The sequence below is a fragment of the Danio rerio genome, chromosome 9 (assembly GCF_052040795.2).
Source record: "Danio rerio strain M-AB ecotype USA chromosome 9, GRCz13ab, whole genome shotgun sequence".
Taxonomy (NCBI): Eukaryota; Metazoa; Chordata; class Actinopteri; order Cypriniformes; family Danionidae; genus Danio; species Danio rerio.
In genome coordinates, this window is record NC_141029.1 from 25,463,690 (window position 1) to 25,482,436 (window position 18,747).

General features: G+C 39.2%; 1 protein-coding gene across 1 annotated transcript in view; it reads left to right on the plus strand.

Moving 5' to 3' along the window:
• Positions 1-18,747, plus strand: part of cntnap5a (contactin associated protein family member 5a) — a 155,914-nt gene that overhangs the window by 58,230 nt on the left and 78,937 nt on the right. Inside the window, exons 4-5 of the mRNA XM_087267840.1 lie at positions 11,617-11,764; positions 17,109-17,312. Of these exons, the coding sequence (XP_087123966.1) occupies positions 11,617-11,764; positions 17,109-17,312 (352 nt within the window). The remainder of the gene's footprint in view (positions 1-11,616; positions 11,765-17,108; positions 17,313-18,747) is intronic.

Consider the following 18,747-nt stretch of genomic DNA (forward strand, 5'->3'; position numbering starts at 1 on the left):
AGAAAAATAAGGTAGTATGTTAAAGGTTCGTCATGAGTGAAACAGGCCTAATGGTCCTTAGAAGGGACACAAAAGCATTTTCAATAATGAACCTTAAAGGAGAAAGTAGCATTTATTTCAAGAAGATCATTGAGGCCTTAACATAAAAAAGTCCATTTTTACACTTGTCTTTGAACTTATAAAATGCTTTAAGACTTAAAATTGTTATCTTCATGACAAAGATGCACAAAACTATCAATTTTACTTCGTTTATTTGAGGAAACATACTTGATTTATGGTGATAACCATCATGCTTTCTAGTAGTTGATAAAGATTACAGCTACTGAATGTAAACAATAAATTAAGGAAATTATTAGCATGATGCATTTATGTTAATGTGTTAAAAATGCATTTGTAGCTAATTAGATGACATGTGGTTAATGTTAGTGACAGGTTCAGTAGTATGGCTAGGTTAAAATATGGGTTAAGTGGTAGTGATATGGGTCAACAATTTAAGTATAGATGTATTTACAGAAATTATTTATAACTGTAATTGCTTGCAGGTACAATGCATTCGTAAAGCACTTCGATTTTTTTTTCTTCACTTTTTAATTTGTATTTTACAGCCTTATTCTAAAATGGATTAAAATAATTAACTTCCTGAACATTCTACAGAAAATGCCCCATAATGACAATGTAAAAAAAGTTTTTTTTTAAATTGTTGCAAAATTATTAAAAATAAAAACCTGAAAAATCACATGTACATAAGTATTTACAGCCTTTGCAGTGAAGCTCTAACTTAAGCTAAGGTACAATCTGTTTCCACTGATCATTCTTGTTTCAGCAGCTTAATTGAAGTTCACCTGTGGTAAATTCAGTTGATTGAACATGATTTGAAAAGGCATACAGCTGTCTATATACGGTGTTTAAGGCTGCACAATATGTCATGTCAAAGCACAAACCAAGCATGAAGACAAAGGAATTGTCAGTAGCCCTCCGAGACAGGATTGCCTTGAGGCACAAGGCTGGGGAAGGTTACAGAAAACTTTCTACTCTGAAAGTTCCAATAAGCAGAGTAGCCTCCATCATCCATAAGTGGAAGATGTTTGGAACCACCAGGACTCTTCCTTGAGCTGGCCGGCCATCTAAGCTGATTGATCAGGGAGAAGGGCCTTAGTCAGGGAGGTGATCAATAACTCAATGGTCTCTTTGTCTGAGCTGTAGCATTCTTCTGTGGAGAAAGAACAACCTTACAGTAGGACAACCATCTGTGCAGCAATCCACCAATCAGCCATTTGTAAGGTAGAGTGCCCAGATGGAAAACCAGGCAGCGCTCATCACCAGGCTAATACCATCCCTACAGTGAAACATGGTGGTGGCATCATCATGCTGTGGAGATGATTTTCAGCAGCAGGAACTGGAATACTAGTCAGGATAGAGGGAAAGATGAATGCAGCAATGTACAGAAACATCCTGAATGAAAACCTGCTTCAGAGTGCTCTTGACCACTGGGGCAATGGTTCATCTTCCAGCAAAACAATGACCCAAAGCACACAACCAAAATATTAATAGAATAGCTTCACAACAACTTGGTGAATGTACTTGAGTGACCCAGCCAGAGCCCAGATCTACGTCTTATTGAACATCTCGGGAGAGATTTGAAAATAACTGTACACCGTCGCTTCACATCCAACTTGACAGAGCTTGAGAGGTACTGCAAAGAGGAATGGGCAAAAATCCCCAAAGACAGGTGTGCCAAGCTTGTGGCATCATATTCAAAAAGACTTAAGGCTGTAATTGCTGCCAAAGGTGCATCAACAAAGTACCGAGCAAAGGCTGTGAATACTTATGTACATGTGATTTTTCAGGTTTAATTTTAATAAATTTGCACAGCTTTAAAATTTTTGTTTTACAAAGTGTGTAGAATTTGGTGGGAATAAATTAATTTAATCCATTTTGAAATAAGGCTGTACCCTAAAAAATGTGGAAAAAGTGAAACAATATGAATACTTTCCAGATGTTTCTTTTATTGTTAGTAAAATGTTAATCAAATGTTTAACCTTTTGTTATGAAGCAGATGATGGTTGACGTTAACAATTAATATGCAGATCACATGCATACTTAATATGTGGGCTTAGTCTGTTGTAATGATTCATCAGGCATTTCTGGATCCATTTGCACACTTTAATAACAGTAAGATATCACAGGCGGAAACTCACAAACATCAGATAGAAACGGAACTTTCCAGTAGAATAGTCAAAGAGCAGGCGTGGGTCGGGGCTAGGAGAGAGTGATCGTAAACGAGAGACAGGCAGAGATTCTAGGCTGGCGGCTGGCAGAAGGAATCAATATAACTATGCAGTGGTCAAGGCAGGCAGATAGTTTCAGAAACGGTAAGACAGTCCAGGTCGATACACAGAAAGGCAATAAACAACAAGGTAACGCTCAGAGATGATGGCCGGGGCTAATCAAAACTTCGCACCGAGTGAAGGATGTGTGCGTTTATATCGAGAGTCTGAAATGGGTTTCAGCTGTATGTAATCAGTCCCAGTCGAGCCTTGGGGAGATTAGAACTCAGGTGATGGCTCCCTCTGGTGGTCACACGAGGAACGTTCATGAGTGGATTTCACAACAGAACCCTCTTCCTGCGAGCAGCTCCGGAGGCGAGTAATTTGTCGGCGCCGGGGTCTTCCGCGCGGTCGGGGGGCCGGCTTGTCCGGATGTCTCTGATGAAATTCTAGGGTGAGTGTGGGATCGAGGATGTCCCTCGCGTTGACCCAACTTTGTTCCTCTGAACCGTAACCCTCCCAGTCCACCAGATATTGGAGGGCGCCACCCCGACGCCTCGAATCGAGTAATTCTCGAACTCGATAAGCCACCTCGCCCTCTATGGTAAAGGGGAGCGCCTGTTCATCGTGTAGTGGTATTTCCTCTCGTGGACCACCAGCGGGTTTCAGCAAGGAAACATGAAATGTGGGAGAAATGCGATAATGATTAGGGAGTTCAAGACGAAATGATACTAAGGTAACTTGACGGATAATTTTAAAAGGACCAACATACCTGGGATTAAGTTTTCTACAGGAATTTCGGTTGCGTAGATCTCTGGTCGATAACCACACCCACTGTCCTGGCATGTATCGATGACCTGTTCGCCAATGCCGGTTGGCTTGCACCTCCTGTCTTCTCACCGCTCTTAATAGGTGTGTATGAGTTCTGTTCCAGATCTCCTCACTTCTTCAGAACCAATCATCAACTGCAGGTAATGTAGTGGGTTCTCCGGACCATGGAAATAGAGGCGGTTGATATCCGAGAATGCATTTGAATGGGGTTATTCCGGTAGAGGGTTTGACAAGGGAATTTTGTGCGTACTCGGCCCACAAGAGATAGCGATTCCAATCTGACGGATGCTGATGACAATAGGATCGAAGGAAGCGGGTAATTTCCTGATTTAGTCGTTCGGTCTGTCCATTTGACTCAGGGTGATATCCAGAGGTGAGGCTGACGTTGATATTTAGGTTTCTACAAAAAGCAGCCCATAATCGTGATGTAAATTGGGGTCCCCGATCAGAGACAATGTCATCAGGGAGCCCATAAAAGCGAAATACCCAGTTACACATCGCCTCCGCTGTCTCTAGCGCGGTGGGCAGTTTAGGCAGAGGAATGAGACGACATGCCTTAGAGAAGCGATCAATGACGGTGAGCACCACCGTGTTGCCCTGAGATACCGGAAGATCGGTTATGAAATCTAGAGCGATATGGGACCAGGGACGTTCGGGAACTGGGAGTGGTTGTAATAATCCGGCTGGTACTTCATGTGAAGATTTTGTGGTCTGGCAAGTGATGCAGTTCTTCACGTACCCCATGACATCCTTCCATAACGCTGGCCACCAGAAACGATTGGAAACTAGATTCTTTGTGGCTGTTATACCTGGGTGACCTGCGCTGGGGTTGTCGTGCACTTGCTTTAACACCTCCTGTCGAAACTCCGGTGGTACAAATGTCAAACCAGCAGGACAGTTTGCAGGTGGGGGATTGTCGTGATTAAACTGAGTAATCTCCGTGATTAAGTCCCATTGAACGGGAGCCAGTAGTAAATGATCGGGTATAATGGCATCAGCCTGCTCAACCTCGTTACCCCTCTCCTCCATTCGTGAAAGTGCGTCCGCCTTGGTGTTCTTGCTGCCCGGACGATAAGTTACAGTAAAGTTAAATCGAGTAAAGAACAAAGCCCAGCGAGCCTGTCGGGGATTGAGGCGCTTGGCGGTGCGCAAGTACTCAAGATTTTTGTGGTCGGTTAGTACGGTAAATGGAAAAGTCGCTCCCTCTAACCAATGTCACCATTCCTCCAGTGCAAGCTTGATAGCTAGGAGTTCCCTGTTACCGACGTCATAGTTACATTCTGCACTGTTCAACTTGCGTGAGAAGAAGGCGCATGGATACATCTTCTCGGGGATGCCCTGGCGCTGAGAGAGTACCGCCCCTACTCCTGTGTTGGAGGCGTCCACTTCCACCACAAAAGGTAGTTCGGGATTAGGATGACGTAATACTGGAGCGGAGGTGAATCTCTCCTTTAGCACTGAGAAGGCCTGTATAGCTTCGGGTTGCCAGATTAATTTAGAATGACTGCGTTTCGTCATGGAGGTGAGGGGAGCTGCTAGGGTACTGAAGTTTCTAATAAATCTTCTATAGAAGTTTGCGAAGCCTAGGAAGCGTTGTAGCTGCTTTAAAGTCTGGGGGAGTGGCCACTCTTGCACTGCGGTTACCTTTCTCTCATCCATGGTAACTCCTTCCGCGCTGATAATGTAGCCCAGGAAAGACACACTTGTCAGATGGAACTCACATTTCTCGAATTTTGCATAAAGGTGATGGTGAATAAGCCTCTGTAATACTGCTCTTACATGTTGGATGTGTTCCTCCACAGTATTAGAGTAGATCAGGATGTCGTCTATATAGACGATTACCCACTGATCCAGCATGTCACGGAAGACATCATTCATAAATGCCTGAAAAACGGATGGACTGTTGGCCAACCCGAAGGGCATCACGGTGTATTCATAGTGCCCCCTGGTGGTGGAAAACCCGGTCTTCCACTCGTCTCCCTGCTTTATCCGTATTAGATTATAGGCACTTCGCAAGTCGAGTTTGGTATAGATTTTAGCCTGACGTAGTTGTTCTAGGGCTGCTGGTACCAGAGGAAGAGGATAACGATATTTAACTGTGATCTCATTGAGACCACGTTAATCAATGCATGGATGCAGATTACCATCTTTCTTCTTAACGAAAAAGAAGCCGGCCGCCGCCGGTGAAGTAGATGGGCGAATGAATCCTTTTTCTAGTTCCTCCTGGATGTAGGAGTTCATGGCTTCTGACTCGGGCTGAGACAGTGGAAATATTCTTCCCTTGGGAGGTATCGTGCCTGGCAGCAGCTCAATAGCACAGTCATAGGGGCGATGAGGTGGTAAGTGAGTAGCGCTTTGCTGGCTGAACACCTCGGTCAAATCAGAATATACTGTTGGTAATGTGGCAAACTCTTGACCTTGAAGGGACTGTATATTTATTGTCTGGACAGGAAGCTTAGTGATCTCATCAAGGCATTGATGTAAGCAAGTTGAGCCCCACTGCAGTATCTGCCCCTTCTGCCAGGAAATATGAGGGTCGTGCCGGCGCAGCCAGGGTAAACCGAGAATTACAGGATGTCTGGATGGCTGAATTATATAGAAATTGATCCTTTCCTTATGCAGCGCCCCGATTTGTAAATTAAGGGATTTTGTGACATGCTGGATCCTTCCATTTCCAATAGGACGTCCGTCTAGCGCCTCCACTGCAAGCACAGATTCACATGGTAGCAACGTTAACTTATGACGTCTAGCAAATTCCCATGACATAAAATTACCAGCGGCACCTGAATCAATGAGGGCTGTACAATCAATACCCCAATCCGCCTGTGACATTCTTATTCGAATAGTTAAACTTGATATGTTAGAAGATGATAGACTCACCGATCGAGCTGGACGGACCGTGCAATTAATGCGTCGATGCCCAGATTCTCCGCAATACAGACAGAGATGATTCTGCAATCTGCGTTCACGCTCCTCCGGAGTTAATTGAGTGTAACCGAGTTGCATGGGTTCGTTCTGCGTCGGTTCGAGATCAGGGAGGCGTCGCAGCTGCGGTACTCGGCGTGCTCTGATAAGATTATCCAGTCAGATTGTGATTTCAATCAATTCACTAAGAGTTTTCCCCTCTTCGCGACAAGCCAGTTCTGACTGTAATTCAGCAGACAGTCCCTTATGAAAAAACAGCTTAAGAGGGTCCTCTCCCCAGTTTGTTTGGGCTGCCAGTGTACGAAAGGCGAGTGCATACTCAGCCGCTGTTCGCCTTCCCTGAACAAGTGTCAACAGCTGCTCTCCGGGGCTCTTCCCATCGGCGGGGTGTTCGAACACTGCTCGAAATTGTGTCAGGAAATCCTTAAAGGATATAAAAGTGTTACCCTCCGGCTTCCATATAGCTGTAGCCCATTCCAGGGCTTTTCCAGAAAGCAGAGCGCATACAAAGGCAATTCGGCTGGAATCAGTGGGGTAAAGAAACGGTTGTTGATCAACAAATAATGAACATTGCAGTAAAAATCCCTTACATTTGGAGGGATTGCCGTCAAATTTATCGGGTAAAGCCAATCTGGGATTTACTGCAGACTGTGGCAGGGGATCGAGGGGCATACTGAGGGGCGACGGAGGAGGAGGAGAAGGAGCGGCCGAGGGGTTAACAGGTGCGACATGTAGCCGTTGTACAGCTTGAACAAGCTCCTCGGTTAAAGTGGTCAGTCTTACCAGTTGTTGTCGATGAAGGGCTAACTGAGCTCCTTGAGTGGACAATTCGGACGATAACTGTAGTAGAGTTGCTGGATCCCCTTGCGGCGAAGTTTTCTGTAATGATTCATCAGGCATTTCTGGATCCATTTGCACACTTTAATAACAGTAAGATATCACAGGCGGAAACTCACAAACATCAGATAGAAACGGAACTTTCCAGTAGAATAGTCAAAGAGCAGGCGTGGGTCGGGGCTAGGAGAGAGTGATCGTAAACGAGAGACAGGCAGAGATTCTAGGCTGGCGGCTGGCAGAAGGAATCAATATAACTATGCAGTGGTCAAGGCAGGCAGATAGTTTCAGAAACGGTAAGACAGTCCAGGTCGATACACAGAAAGGCAATAAACAACAAGGTAACGCTCAGAGATGATGGCCGGGGCTAATCAAAACTTCGCACCGAGTGAAGGATGTGTGCGTTTATATCGAGAGTCTGAAATGGGTTTCAGCTGTATGTAATCAGTCCCAGTCGAGCCTTGGGGAGATTAGAACTCAGGTGATGGCTCCCTCTGGTGGTCACACGAGGAACGTTCATGAGTGGATTTCACAACATCTGTACAGATCACAGATCAGCTGTGGTCTGTTAAGCCTCTTCACAGCATCTACACAATAAGAGCATTGTATCACATATATATTTTTAATGTTAGTGCACAGCCTTTACTGATATTAAATAGGTTATCTGAAGTACTTTCCAGTTTATTTAGTTTAATTTAGTGCTTTTGAGGTTCAAACATGAAAATCCATAAGCATATGTTGTTTTGAAATGTTTATCAAATGTATTTATATGCTTAGACAAAATATTATATTTTAATTACCTGCATTTGAGTCCTTTCTGAGCAAATCTTGATATACTGTATAATAGTATTTGTTTTACCAGCATATTTCTAATTGACTGACACCCCTAAAACACTGTATAAACCTTTCTTGTCAGTTCATCTTCATCTGGGTCTCATGGCCAAAACTCACTTCTCACTTCATCTAAATTTACTCAATTCTTTATATGTCTGTCTTTCTCTCTTTCCATCTCTCCTCCACACCTCTCAGCGCTCACATTATACGGAGACTTGAGCAGTCCCATAGGCAATCGATAGGAGGGCCTATGCTTTTGTTAGATTAGCTTGCTTAAAGCTTGAGCCCATTTGGGTCCCATAAAGTATAATTGATGTAAAAGTCTGCGACTCATTTAGCCGTGACGAGCCAGAGCCAGAATGGCAGGAGAAGTGTGCTCAAAATCACCTCAGGCGTCAGTTTCTCACTTTGCTCACTGTACACATGCTAGTGCAGCCCTACAGCTCTCACATGATGGAATCGTCACTTGCCAGGCCTTTGGATCCCTTTAGATATTTTGCCTGTTTTCTGCTCGGCTGGACAACTGTAAATAAAACATTTATGATGTTTCTTTGAGCAGGCGATGCACATTGGAGACAGTAAGAGAGGAAAGCAGGAGAGGAAAAGGCTTCTTGTCAGTTGTCTGGGGACCGTTTTGCTGTCTTAGCTCTCATTTAAACATGGTCACAGAGGCTCAGAGGTGCTGTCTATTTCTGACACTCTCGGGCCCTCGCTTCTCTGGGGACGGAGTGTAATTCATGTTTTGAGCGGTCAGTGGAGCCCCGATGAGCACTTTTGCAGATCTAAAGCCACTTTCTTTTGAAGAAAACTGCCATCTTTAACATTAATTGGAAATGTTTGTTACAGTCATGTTTTATGATTAGTTATTTATGGTTATATTAATAATTTAAATTAGCTGTATTATTGTTTTTGTTGTTTTTATTTTTTATTTTGTTGGTATTATTTTTTCAGTTGAGTTTAGTTTATGTTTTCCAGTTTTGATTGTTTCATTGTTGCCAATGTTTGTATTTTGTTAAAAAAATATATATACATTTAGTTTACAAAAAAATGCATATTAAGTTTTTTTTAAATATAAAATTTGATTTAATTTTAGTTTATTTTATTTAAGTTAGCAGTAATACCCCTCCTGCGCTTTTAAATTGACTTTCTCAAGCCTTTCAGTAGAAAGACATTGTGAAGCAGGTGCTGATAAAGGTTTTGTAATGTGGACTCACACTGGTTTTAGTGGAGGGATGACTGGTGAATCACAGGAGGATGTAACAGTTGCAGACGTAACAGGGCTGATGAAACGGTCCATGGAGAGTCGGCGATAACGGCAGCAGTTCACGGGGGCTTTAATGAAGGAGGAGGAGGTCTAGCAGGAGTGGATTCAGGAATAGAGCTAATGAAGTGTATAGAGGAGCTGTTTACGTGGGCAGCCTGTAACCGGGGCATCTCTCAGGATCCGGTGGGAGCTTCGCTGCGCTCTTGGGCTGAGGTGAGCTGATAGGTAATTGGACAGATCCATTGTTGTTTTCTCTTTTTTCCATCTCAGAGGTGGAAAAAAGAAAGGAAGAAGCAGTCAGGGACAGGATGCTGTCGTCACTGAGTGTCAAATGAGAGTCGTGTGAGGAAGTGATGATGTAATGACAAATGCACTTGTGTTGACGCTGTTGCATTGGGAATGGAAAAATATACCATAACCATTCAGTACAGAAGAGTTAGATGTAGAAATAAGTAGATTATCTGTGTATCTTTGGGCAGTTAGTGAAGCAATCAGATGGATATGATGAGGGAAAATGAGTAATGGCCCAATATTGCTAAGAATGATAACAAGGTTATAAGAATGATATGACAACAGGCACATGCACACATAGGGCTCAACCTGTGCAGTGCACATGTCCTTTTTAGTCTTGGATAGAAAGTGCCCTTCCAAAAGGATCTGAAGTGTTCCAGCAACAACCCCCCATTTTTGCACGACATACCACTGGTTATAAATAAATATATATATATATATATATATATATATATATATATATATATATATATATATATATATATATATATATATATATATATATATATATATAACAGAAGTGTATGTTTATCTTTACTGTACAACATACAGTATTTTTTTACAATGCAATTTTAAAATACAGCAACATACTGCAGAACTGTCCTACAGAAAAAAACAGTTCATATTACAGTTAAATACTGTGTCACTTACAAAAATTGTTAATTGTGTATGCTGCTTGCACACACATCTGGTGTCCCTTACCATAGTATGCAATTGCACCTTGCACATATATTTGAACACATATACTTCACTCGCCATAGTATATTATTTGGACACGTGTCTTTATTCTCTCACCATAGTGTGCTACTGACACAAATCACTTCAGAAAACCACCAGTAGCCTACATTATAACCAATTATGGTCTGTATTAAACCCATACAGTATTGTCCTCATTTGTATATCTGTGTATGCAACATAGAAGCGTTTAATTTTGATTAGGGCTGCACAATATATAATTTCAGCATGGACATCGCAATGTGCACATCTGCAATAGTCACTAAGCAAAGATTTGCAATGTACAGTCTGAATTATAGTTGAACAGGAGCTACAGAATTGTATATAATCATTTCATTTCTATGACATTTATATGATTTATGCAACTTACTTTCAGTTTTTGTCTTATCACTAGTCCAAAGATCTACGTACATCTCAAAGCAAAAACAAGATTATTTTACGGAACCCACTGGCAGATAGTTTCTTTAAAACAAGCAAAAAACTAAATTTTTACTTGGTCTAAAGATTTGTTTGATATTTGGACAAGAAATGAGACAAAACAAAGTAAGAAAAGCATGTTTTTGCATTGTGATTACTCCAATTCTGTACCTGAATACTGTTAGACTCCCCAGAAAACAGTCAAATAAAGCTATAAAAACCATCGTTTTTATATCACAATATTTATTACAGAAAAATATCACAATTGCAGATTGTCAATATCATGTAGCCCTAATTTTGACACTCCTAATCTATATGTTGTTGCTCTTCTGTTGATTTGATTTGATTCTATTGTCCTCATTTGTGTATACGTCACAGATTGGATGAAATGAATATCTTAAAGAAGATCTTCCACAGACTCCAGATCGCTGAGCTGTTATCTACACACATGCTCTCCTCAGTACTTTTGGCTGGCATAATATTTCTTTTTTTAATCTGTCTGCAAGCAGAATGAAGCAGAACCTTTAAAGTCACTAACGTCAGATTGTTGTTTTTGCTGGCATCATAACAGGGTTTGTGGGCTGCGAGTGCTCACCAGGGGAGGTGATGATATTGTTGATGTTATTTATCTCAAAGGGACATAGAAAAGTCTGTTTAAAAAAAAAAAAAAAAAATGATGTCTCCTCTTTGTGATTCATCTGTATCCATGTGGTGTTTTGGTCATCGATTCTCGTGTTCTATACAAGTCTCAACTGTGAAGTGAGTCAGACACAAATTACTGTCAAAATTATGTGTGCTGGCAGATGAAAACGAGTTGACATTTACATGAACTGGCACAACCTTCAAAACAAATATTGCTTTTTGAATTCAGTTGGACTGGCTCATACATAAATAGCTTAAAGATGATGCCTGATCAGCCAGAAAATGTTATATTAATTATTAAAAAACACTTTAAAAATAGAAGAGCATAGCTTTTAAAATGAATTTAGCTTTTTTTTTTTTTTTAAATATATATATAAAATATAAAAATAAATATATTAATTAATAGTTGTAATGTTTTATTACATTTATTTTTATATCTTTTCAACCAATATATCCAGCATTTCCACAAAAAAAAATTATAATAATTTTTAACTCTTACACTTTAAAACACTACTGTGACACCACAGAGTACTACAGTCATATAAAGTAAAAACTGTTATTTTTGTGTAATTACAGAGAATTGTGGGTAACGTGAATACAGAAAGTGTGGTCCACCATAAACTGAGCCACTCAATCAGGACCCGCTTCCTCCGCTTTGTTCCTCTGGAGTGGAGCCCCAGTGGTCGCGTGGGCCTCAGAGTGGCGGTGTACGGCTGTGCTTACCGTGAGTACTTCATGTGTAATATATTACAAATGCTCAAAAATTATACATACATATCAGTGTGGCCTGTTTATTTTTTATTTTTTTAAATGGCAGTGAATGGCAAACTGAATCAAGTTTTTGTGGGTTTATAATAGAATTTGCTTTGAATAATAAAAAAATACCAATGTTTTCATTCAATTAATTGACATAAATATTTCACAAATCCAGGTGCCAGAAGACTTTAACTGGTATAAAGATGATAAATGGGATAAACTGTTGTATAAAAGTTGAAAAACAGTTATGTACATCAGAAAATTCGATGGACTTTATTTAAATTCATGTTAATTTTTCCTTTCTGTGCAAGTCAGAGTAAAAAACACTAATAGAGTCTCATAAACTGCAGTGGTCTAGTTTAGGATTTTCATCAAATAATGTATTTATTGTTTAGTTGTACCAAACTTCATTGTGTGCCCTCAGAACACTATTATGAAACTCATCTACAGAAACTCAGAAATGCCAACTAGCCGAGTCTTCTTGCCCCGACCTTTTTGCTGTGAGGTGACAGTGCTAATCACTGAGCCACCGTGCTGCAAATGATAGATATAAAAACATTTATTCCTGAGACTGACAAAAAATCAGTCTGAATTAAATAGACATTTATTATAAAAAAATCCCTAAGTTAATACTTAATTATTGTGTGCCATGATCCATGCATTAGACTCGGATGCGTGTATGCTTTGCTAATAAATGCAGCAAGAAGAATCACATTTATAATCATCCACAGACACTGAAAGAATTTGCGTGCAAATCCCATGACAAATGGGAACAGTTATTTTTTAATAAGCTAAAAGTCAGGCTGCATAGAGTACACTGGATCTTGAGTGGCGAGTTTAACCTTGAAAAAAGAGAATAAATGTTCTTTTAATTATAGGTGATTTGACGGCTACTGCTCACTGGTAGTGTGGTGATTGCACCTAACAGCTCAGATTAACTTGAGCCTCATATCACATAATGGGCAAAATACTAATGCTAATCAGCCAACTGCTGTGACAGTTGTGAACTCGAGCTGAACCTGAGAATGGTGCAATACTAGATAAGTGTCATTATCATGACTGCAAGATTGTTATGCCCAGACCTCATCCCTCATGGCTCACCATATCCTTATTTTGTCAAATGGAGCAGTCGCTATTTATTATCAAAAATAGGTCATTACATTCAGTGTTGAAGTATGTGCAGGCTTTTTTGCTTCACTAATTCAAAATAGAGGCATTCATTTTCTGTCTGTTTGTTTTACTTCACTCTTTCATTCATTTTTTTCTGTAGGCTATATAGGGTTTTGCTTCATTATGAGCTGTGTTGTACAGTAATGAACTAGAATGCAGATAAAGAGATTTCTGCATAACAAGTGTGCAAACAAAAATGAGAAAGAAGTTTTTGATGCTGAATGTGTTTGATGCAATTGTGGTCTGTAGAAAAACATCTACAGTTTTCATGTTTAAAAAGACGAGGAGGAAAGAAATGTTTAAGTGTCTGTCGTACTTGGATTGTACTTGTTGTACTGGGTCAATGTATTGCTCAAAAAACATAACATGGTATTGCGTCAGAGCAGATGCTTTTAACAAGGTCTATTTTTTAACCATCTCAAAGCAAGCATCATTAGTTTTTTTTAGTCTTATTTTTACCAAAGGATACATGAACTGAAATGATGAAAGGAGCTGGTGAAATTCTAACTTCTTTTTAGATATCTTAGAACACTGAAAATTAACATTATATTTACAATTCAGTTGTGGTACAGAATTCAATTACATCATTTTATATTGTATGACATTAATACATTTCCCTTAATTTTTGTTATTTTTATTTTTTTGGTTTGAATGAATTTAAGATTTGCATTAAGAAATTACATTAGCTTACTAATAACCTGGGGGGGGGGGGGGGGGTGATTGCAGGGTACTTTTAGGAGCACATTTTAACATATACTGTATATCACAAAATACTTAAAACATTATTCAAAGTCATTTGTTTTCATGCATCACTCTGCAGTCTTCATAAACAAGATAATTAAAGAACTTAAACTCTAAAAAATCTTCCTTGTTCATTTATTTGACAAGTTATACTAGTGTAGGATAACACATTTCTAGCATTCAAGTACACCAAGGCACATTGTTGCACTTGTAAACTTTAACAGGCCTACAGTTTAGGTCAATTTATTCTGGTCTTTTTATTCTGCATAAACGAGGACTTCCTATATTACAGTAAACGTGTTAATATTGCTATTGAAAACAGAAGTATAATATCATCAACAGTGGACATTTTGATAGTGTTTCACATCATGATAATGACTGAAGTTTAATCTTTTTATTACCTGTGTCAATTTGGGCATCAACTGACGAATGCGGGGAACTGATCCGCGCAAAGAGAGTGCCGCGAAAGCAGAAGAAGTGATTGCACGTGACACCTAAATCATCCGAGAGAGGCATTCCTTTGCCTTTGAGCCCTCAAATGTGTCATTAAGTTTGACACGTTTCCCCCTTACACGCAACTTTTGTAAAGACAGTTGCTGTGTAAGAATCCTTGCTTGTAAAATATGCTTTAGAATGCTTAGTTTAAGCAAATTGGATAAACGTGATTACCCGTGTAGATCTGAAGACTAAACGCCTAATATCGCCAGTCCGTATTCCTCAAAGTTGTTTAGAATTAAATGTTTAGTGATGGTGTGACACAAAGCCTATGTGTGCCTTTTTTCATGCACCCCTTTGATGCTTCTTACGTCCTTGCCGCAGCACCGAAATTTATATGCTGATTTAATACCAGTACATACTGGTTACCAAGGTACTGGTGCTACAATGGCACCGTGTTTCCGTACCCAACCCTAGTTGAGACAGGTGAGGATGTCTCAGGCACAGTTCACTTGGTCGGCCCGGGCCCCGTTGGAAGAAGTGTGCCAGAGTGCGGTTCACATGGGCTTTGGCGCGGTATGCTTGTGTGTGTGTGCTAAACGCACCTAAGCCCGAAACTGTAAGCGAGACGTGACTTTTAAGGGACTGTTTCATATGGATTAATTAATCATTCTTGCTGTTCAATGAACACAAACTGTCGTAGTTTATTAAAGATGCAAACCCCTCACTGCACGACAGCTGTGCACGTTCAGCAAACCTCCTAATACCTGCACAAAGACTTTTTGATTGTTTATGAGCATCAAAAGTGGCTGATCTGTTCAGCGAAATATTTGACTGCGTGTCACCGCATATCAAACGACTAAAGCGATGTAACTAAATAAATCTCCACTGTGCTGAATGAGAGCGCTTACTTAACAGCGTAGCATTAATGACATAAGCGTGCCCAGGCCCAAAAGTAATGTGAGTGCGGGCCGTTGGGGAAGACGGGAGGGGGGACAAGCGTGCTACGCCATACAGCACTGTTCAGAGTCTTACCAAGGGCTGGAAAAACCAAAAGAAGGTGGGAAGTGGTCGAAGGAAAACTTTGGGGGGTTGAAGGTGAGCTGAGCGATCTGAAGGCGTGCCTGGTCTGTCCTATGCACCAGGTTTCAGCATATGATGTATAAAAGCTGAGGACCCTGGGATAGGGGCCAAATTACGGGAGTTTTCCGGGAGAAAAGACAAAATGGGAGATGGGTCTGAAATACAAGAGCCTTCCTGGGAAAAACGGGAGTGTTGGCAGGTATGGAATATAGGCAACATTTGATCTCATTGACGTTATGGCGTTCAGACATTAGATTTTAACATTAGTGGAACGCTTGATTGGCTGAGTTGATCGTCTGTGCTGTAAACTGTTAAGCCCCATTAACTTTTCTCCATTAAAACCTCAACAGAGAACATTTCTCCTGTTAATACTGTAGAAACACAGCTCTTTATTTGCCTGCCATTATTTAAGTTATTTTTATATATTCATAATTTTGCCCTCCTTTTAAAGTATGGGTCCAAAATGACATGTGACCATAACAGTAGGAAAAAATATAAATTATGTTTTGTTTTTTTAACATTTTATCTTGAAGCATGATTACTCTTTCTAAAATTACCCATTTACAAAATGTATTATACATTGTACCCATTATACACAAATGAGCCATTTACTATGTTAATGTTTTTATGAATGTTGTACACATTTAAGGTACCTCAGTTGTCTTGAGCTTAAAACTATTTTTACATCACAACAACTACTGACACATGCATGCAGACTTCAACACACATCCCCACCCCACACAAACACAAAAAGCTGCTTTAACTTATGTTAAAGTATGAATAATTTAAACAGTATTATGAATACTCTCATTTGTTTAAAAAAAAAAACATTTTTCACCAATGTAGCATTAGCATTAGAAAGTGTAAATATGTACTTTAGTCAAAAGCGAGTGGTGCCATTAAATATACTGTGGATTGCTCACTGACAAGGGACAGCACTCACAGAATTTGCGATGAATGCTGAGGTTGTTGGTGACACAGTGGCTCAGTGGTTAGCACTGTCGCCTCTCAACATGAAGGTTATTGGTTCGAGCCTCAGTTGGACCAGTTGGCATTTCTTTGTGGAGTTTGTATGTTCTCCCCGTGTTGGTGTGGGTTTCCTCTGGGTGCTCCAGTTTTCCCCACAGCCCAAAGACGTGCAGTAAAGGTGAACTGAATGAACTGAAGCTGAAGGAAAATGATTGAATGAATGATGAGGTTGTTTTTTTTGTGCAAAATAGGTTAAGAATTAAGAACATTCTTAAGAGTTAAGGCGTGTTAAAGTCAGTTCATTTTTTACCTGAAGTACAAACAGAATATACAGAATTCTTAGACCACATGAGGATTAAGCCCCTCAAAAAAGAGGCTAAAACTCCAGTTTAAGGTTGAAATACATGTGTGCTGAGCAGACTTTTCTGTCAAAAGTCAGAGCCAGTTCACAGATACTATGTATGAGATGACAGATTTATAGAAAAATGTATAGTGTGTGATAGTCACTGAATACAAAAAAGATTGATTAGTGAAAGAATATCAAGCATGTTAAGTTTGGTATTTTGAGCCAATTTTAAAATGTACTGTTTTCATTTGCCATGCGTCTCCTAGCAATGAAGCATACAGCATGTTTCTACGTGAGATTGTTGTGTTCAGAACAGCTTGAAAATGCAATAGCATTTGATTTTCAGCTGTTTTGTGTGCGATGCCTGCTGTTTAAAAGGTTCAGATTGGAAAAGTCATACACTGTAGTGTTACATAAATTACTTTTTTAAATATCTAAAAACTTTGTTGCTTTGTTGTACACTGTATAGTTATGTTGGTTTAATTTGGATTAAATTGTAAAAAAAAAAAAAAAAAAAGAAACATCCAGCAAGTGTTCAATAATAATAAAAACTCTCATGTGTCCACAGGATCGTATGTGGCTGATTTTGATGGCAGAAGCTCTTTGCTTTACCGATTCAACCAGAAGTCTATGAGCACAGTGAAAGATGTTATATCGCTGCGATTTAAGAGTCGTCAGGCAGAAGGTGTTTTACTGCATGGAGAAGGCCAGCGAGGAGATTATATCACTCTGGAGCTTCATCGTGGCAGGCTGGCCTTGCATCTAAACCTGGGTGAGTTACAGTACTTGGAGAAACCAGCAACTTCTGAGGGCTGAAATATTCATATATTTAATCATAGTTGCTTTGTATTGGATGTTATGCTGTTTTTCCATTGTGGTTATGAATCAAAAATAGCTGTAATGGAATTCATGAGAGGCATTCATAAAGAAAATATTAATGTGCTGCCTTATAAAAGTTTTTAGTTAATTTTAAAAGTTAATTTTAAATGTCTACATTTCATTAAATTATTTATTGAGCATTTAATTGAGTAAGTACGTCTTTTAAAGAGATAAAAAAAACAAAAACATTTTAAGCACCCAGTGGTGTAATGCAATAAAAACAAATATTCAAATTACTGTAATCAAGTAGAATTTCTTAGAAATTGTACTTTATGTACTTTTACTTGAGTACAATTTTAGTGCTGTATTGGTACTTTTACTGTGCAATTTTACTTAAAATGTCACTACTTTGTTTATTTTGTATTGCCTACAGGGATTGGAGAATAATCAGTCCCAGGATTCCAGTACAATCATTTTGTACATAGAAAAATTGCATCACACCGACTGACCTCAAAACATAGACACTTTATAAATGCAGCAAAGACATAGAGTTTAGATGCTTTAAAAGTATTCAAAACAGTAACAAATGGTTACTCGCAATGACTGAGAGACTGTTAGACTAATGTCACTGTTAATAAGATATTTGCAAAATGACTTTAAACAATAAATAAATGCATTATAAAAATTATAAAATATTAATGTTATATATATATATATATATATATATATATATATATATATATATATATTTATATATATATATATATATATATATATATATATATATATATATATATATATATATATATATATATATATATATATATATATATATATATATATATTATAATTTATTATAAAATGTAAGGTTTTCAAATACAGGCACAATTGTATTGTATTCTATCAGTGCTGCATAGGCTTGGTTTGAGGCACCAACTGCAGGACACTCGTAGCTTGCTAGTCAGGCTTAAAAGTGCACAACTTGAGTGTTAACATATCATCACAGCTAGACTTTTGTCATTTAAGTTACACAGACTTTGCTCTGCATGTAAATGCATCAACATGCTTTCTGTCGGCATATTATAGGTGCTAATGTTTTTTAAATGTCTTTTCACATTAATTTAATCTCACATTTTAAATTTGTAATCCATGAATGGCAAATGATTGAATTTACAATTAGAAGCACCTTATGGCCTGTTTCCATTGAGTGGCATGACAAAAGGGCACCAAAAGTTGGAGCTAGATGCTCAGCTGAATGCTATTGGTTTACAGAGAAACATCACTCTTGCATACACAAGCAGGAGATTGAAAGCAAAGAAACCGTCGTGTTTTAATTACACACTGTAATTGTATTTGCACTATCTCTATTTTGTACTGTCTGGAGCCAG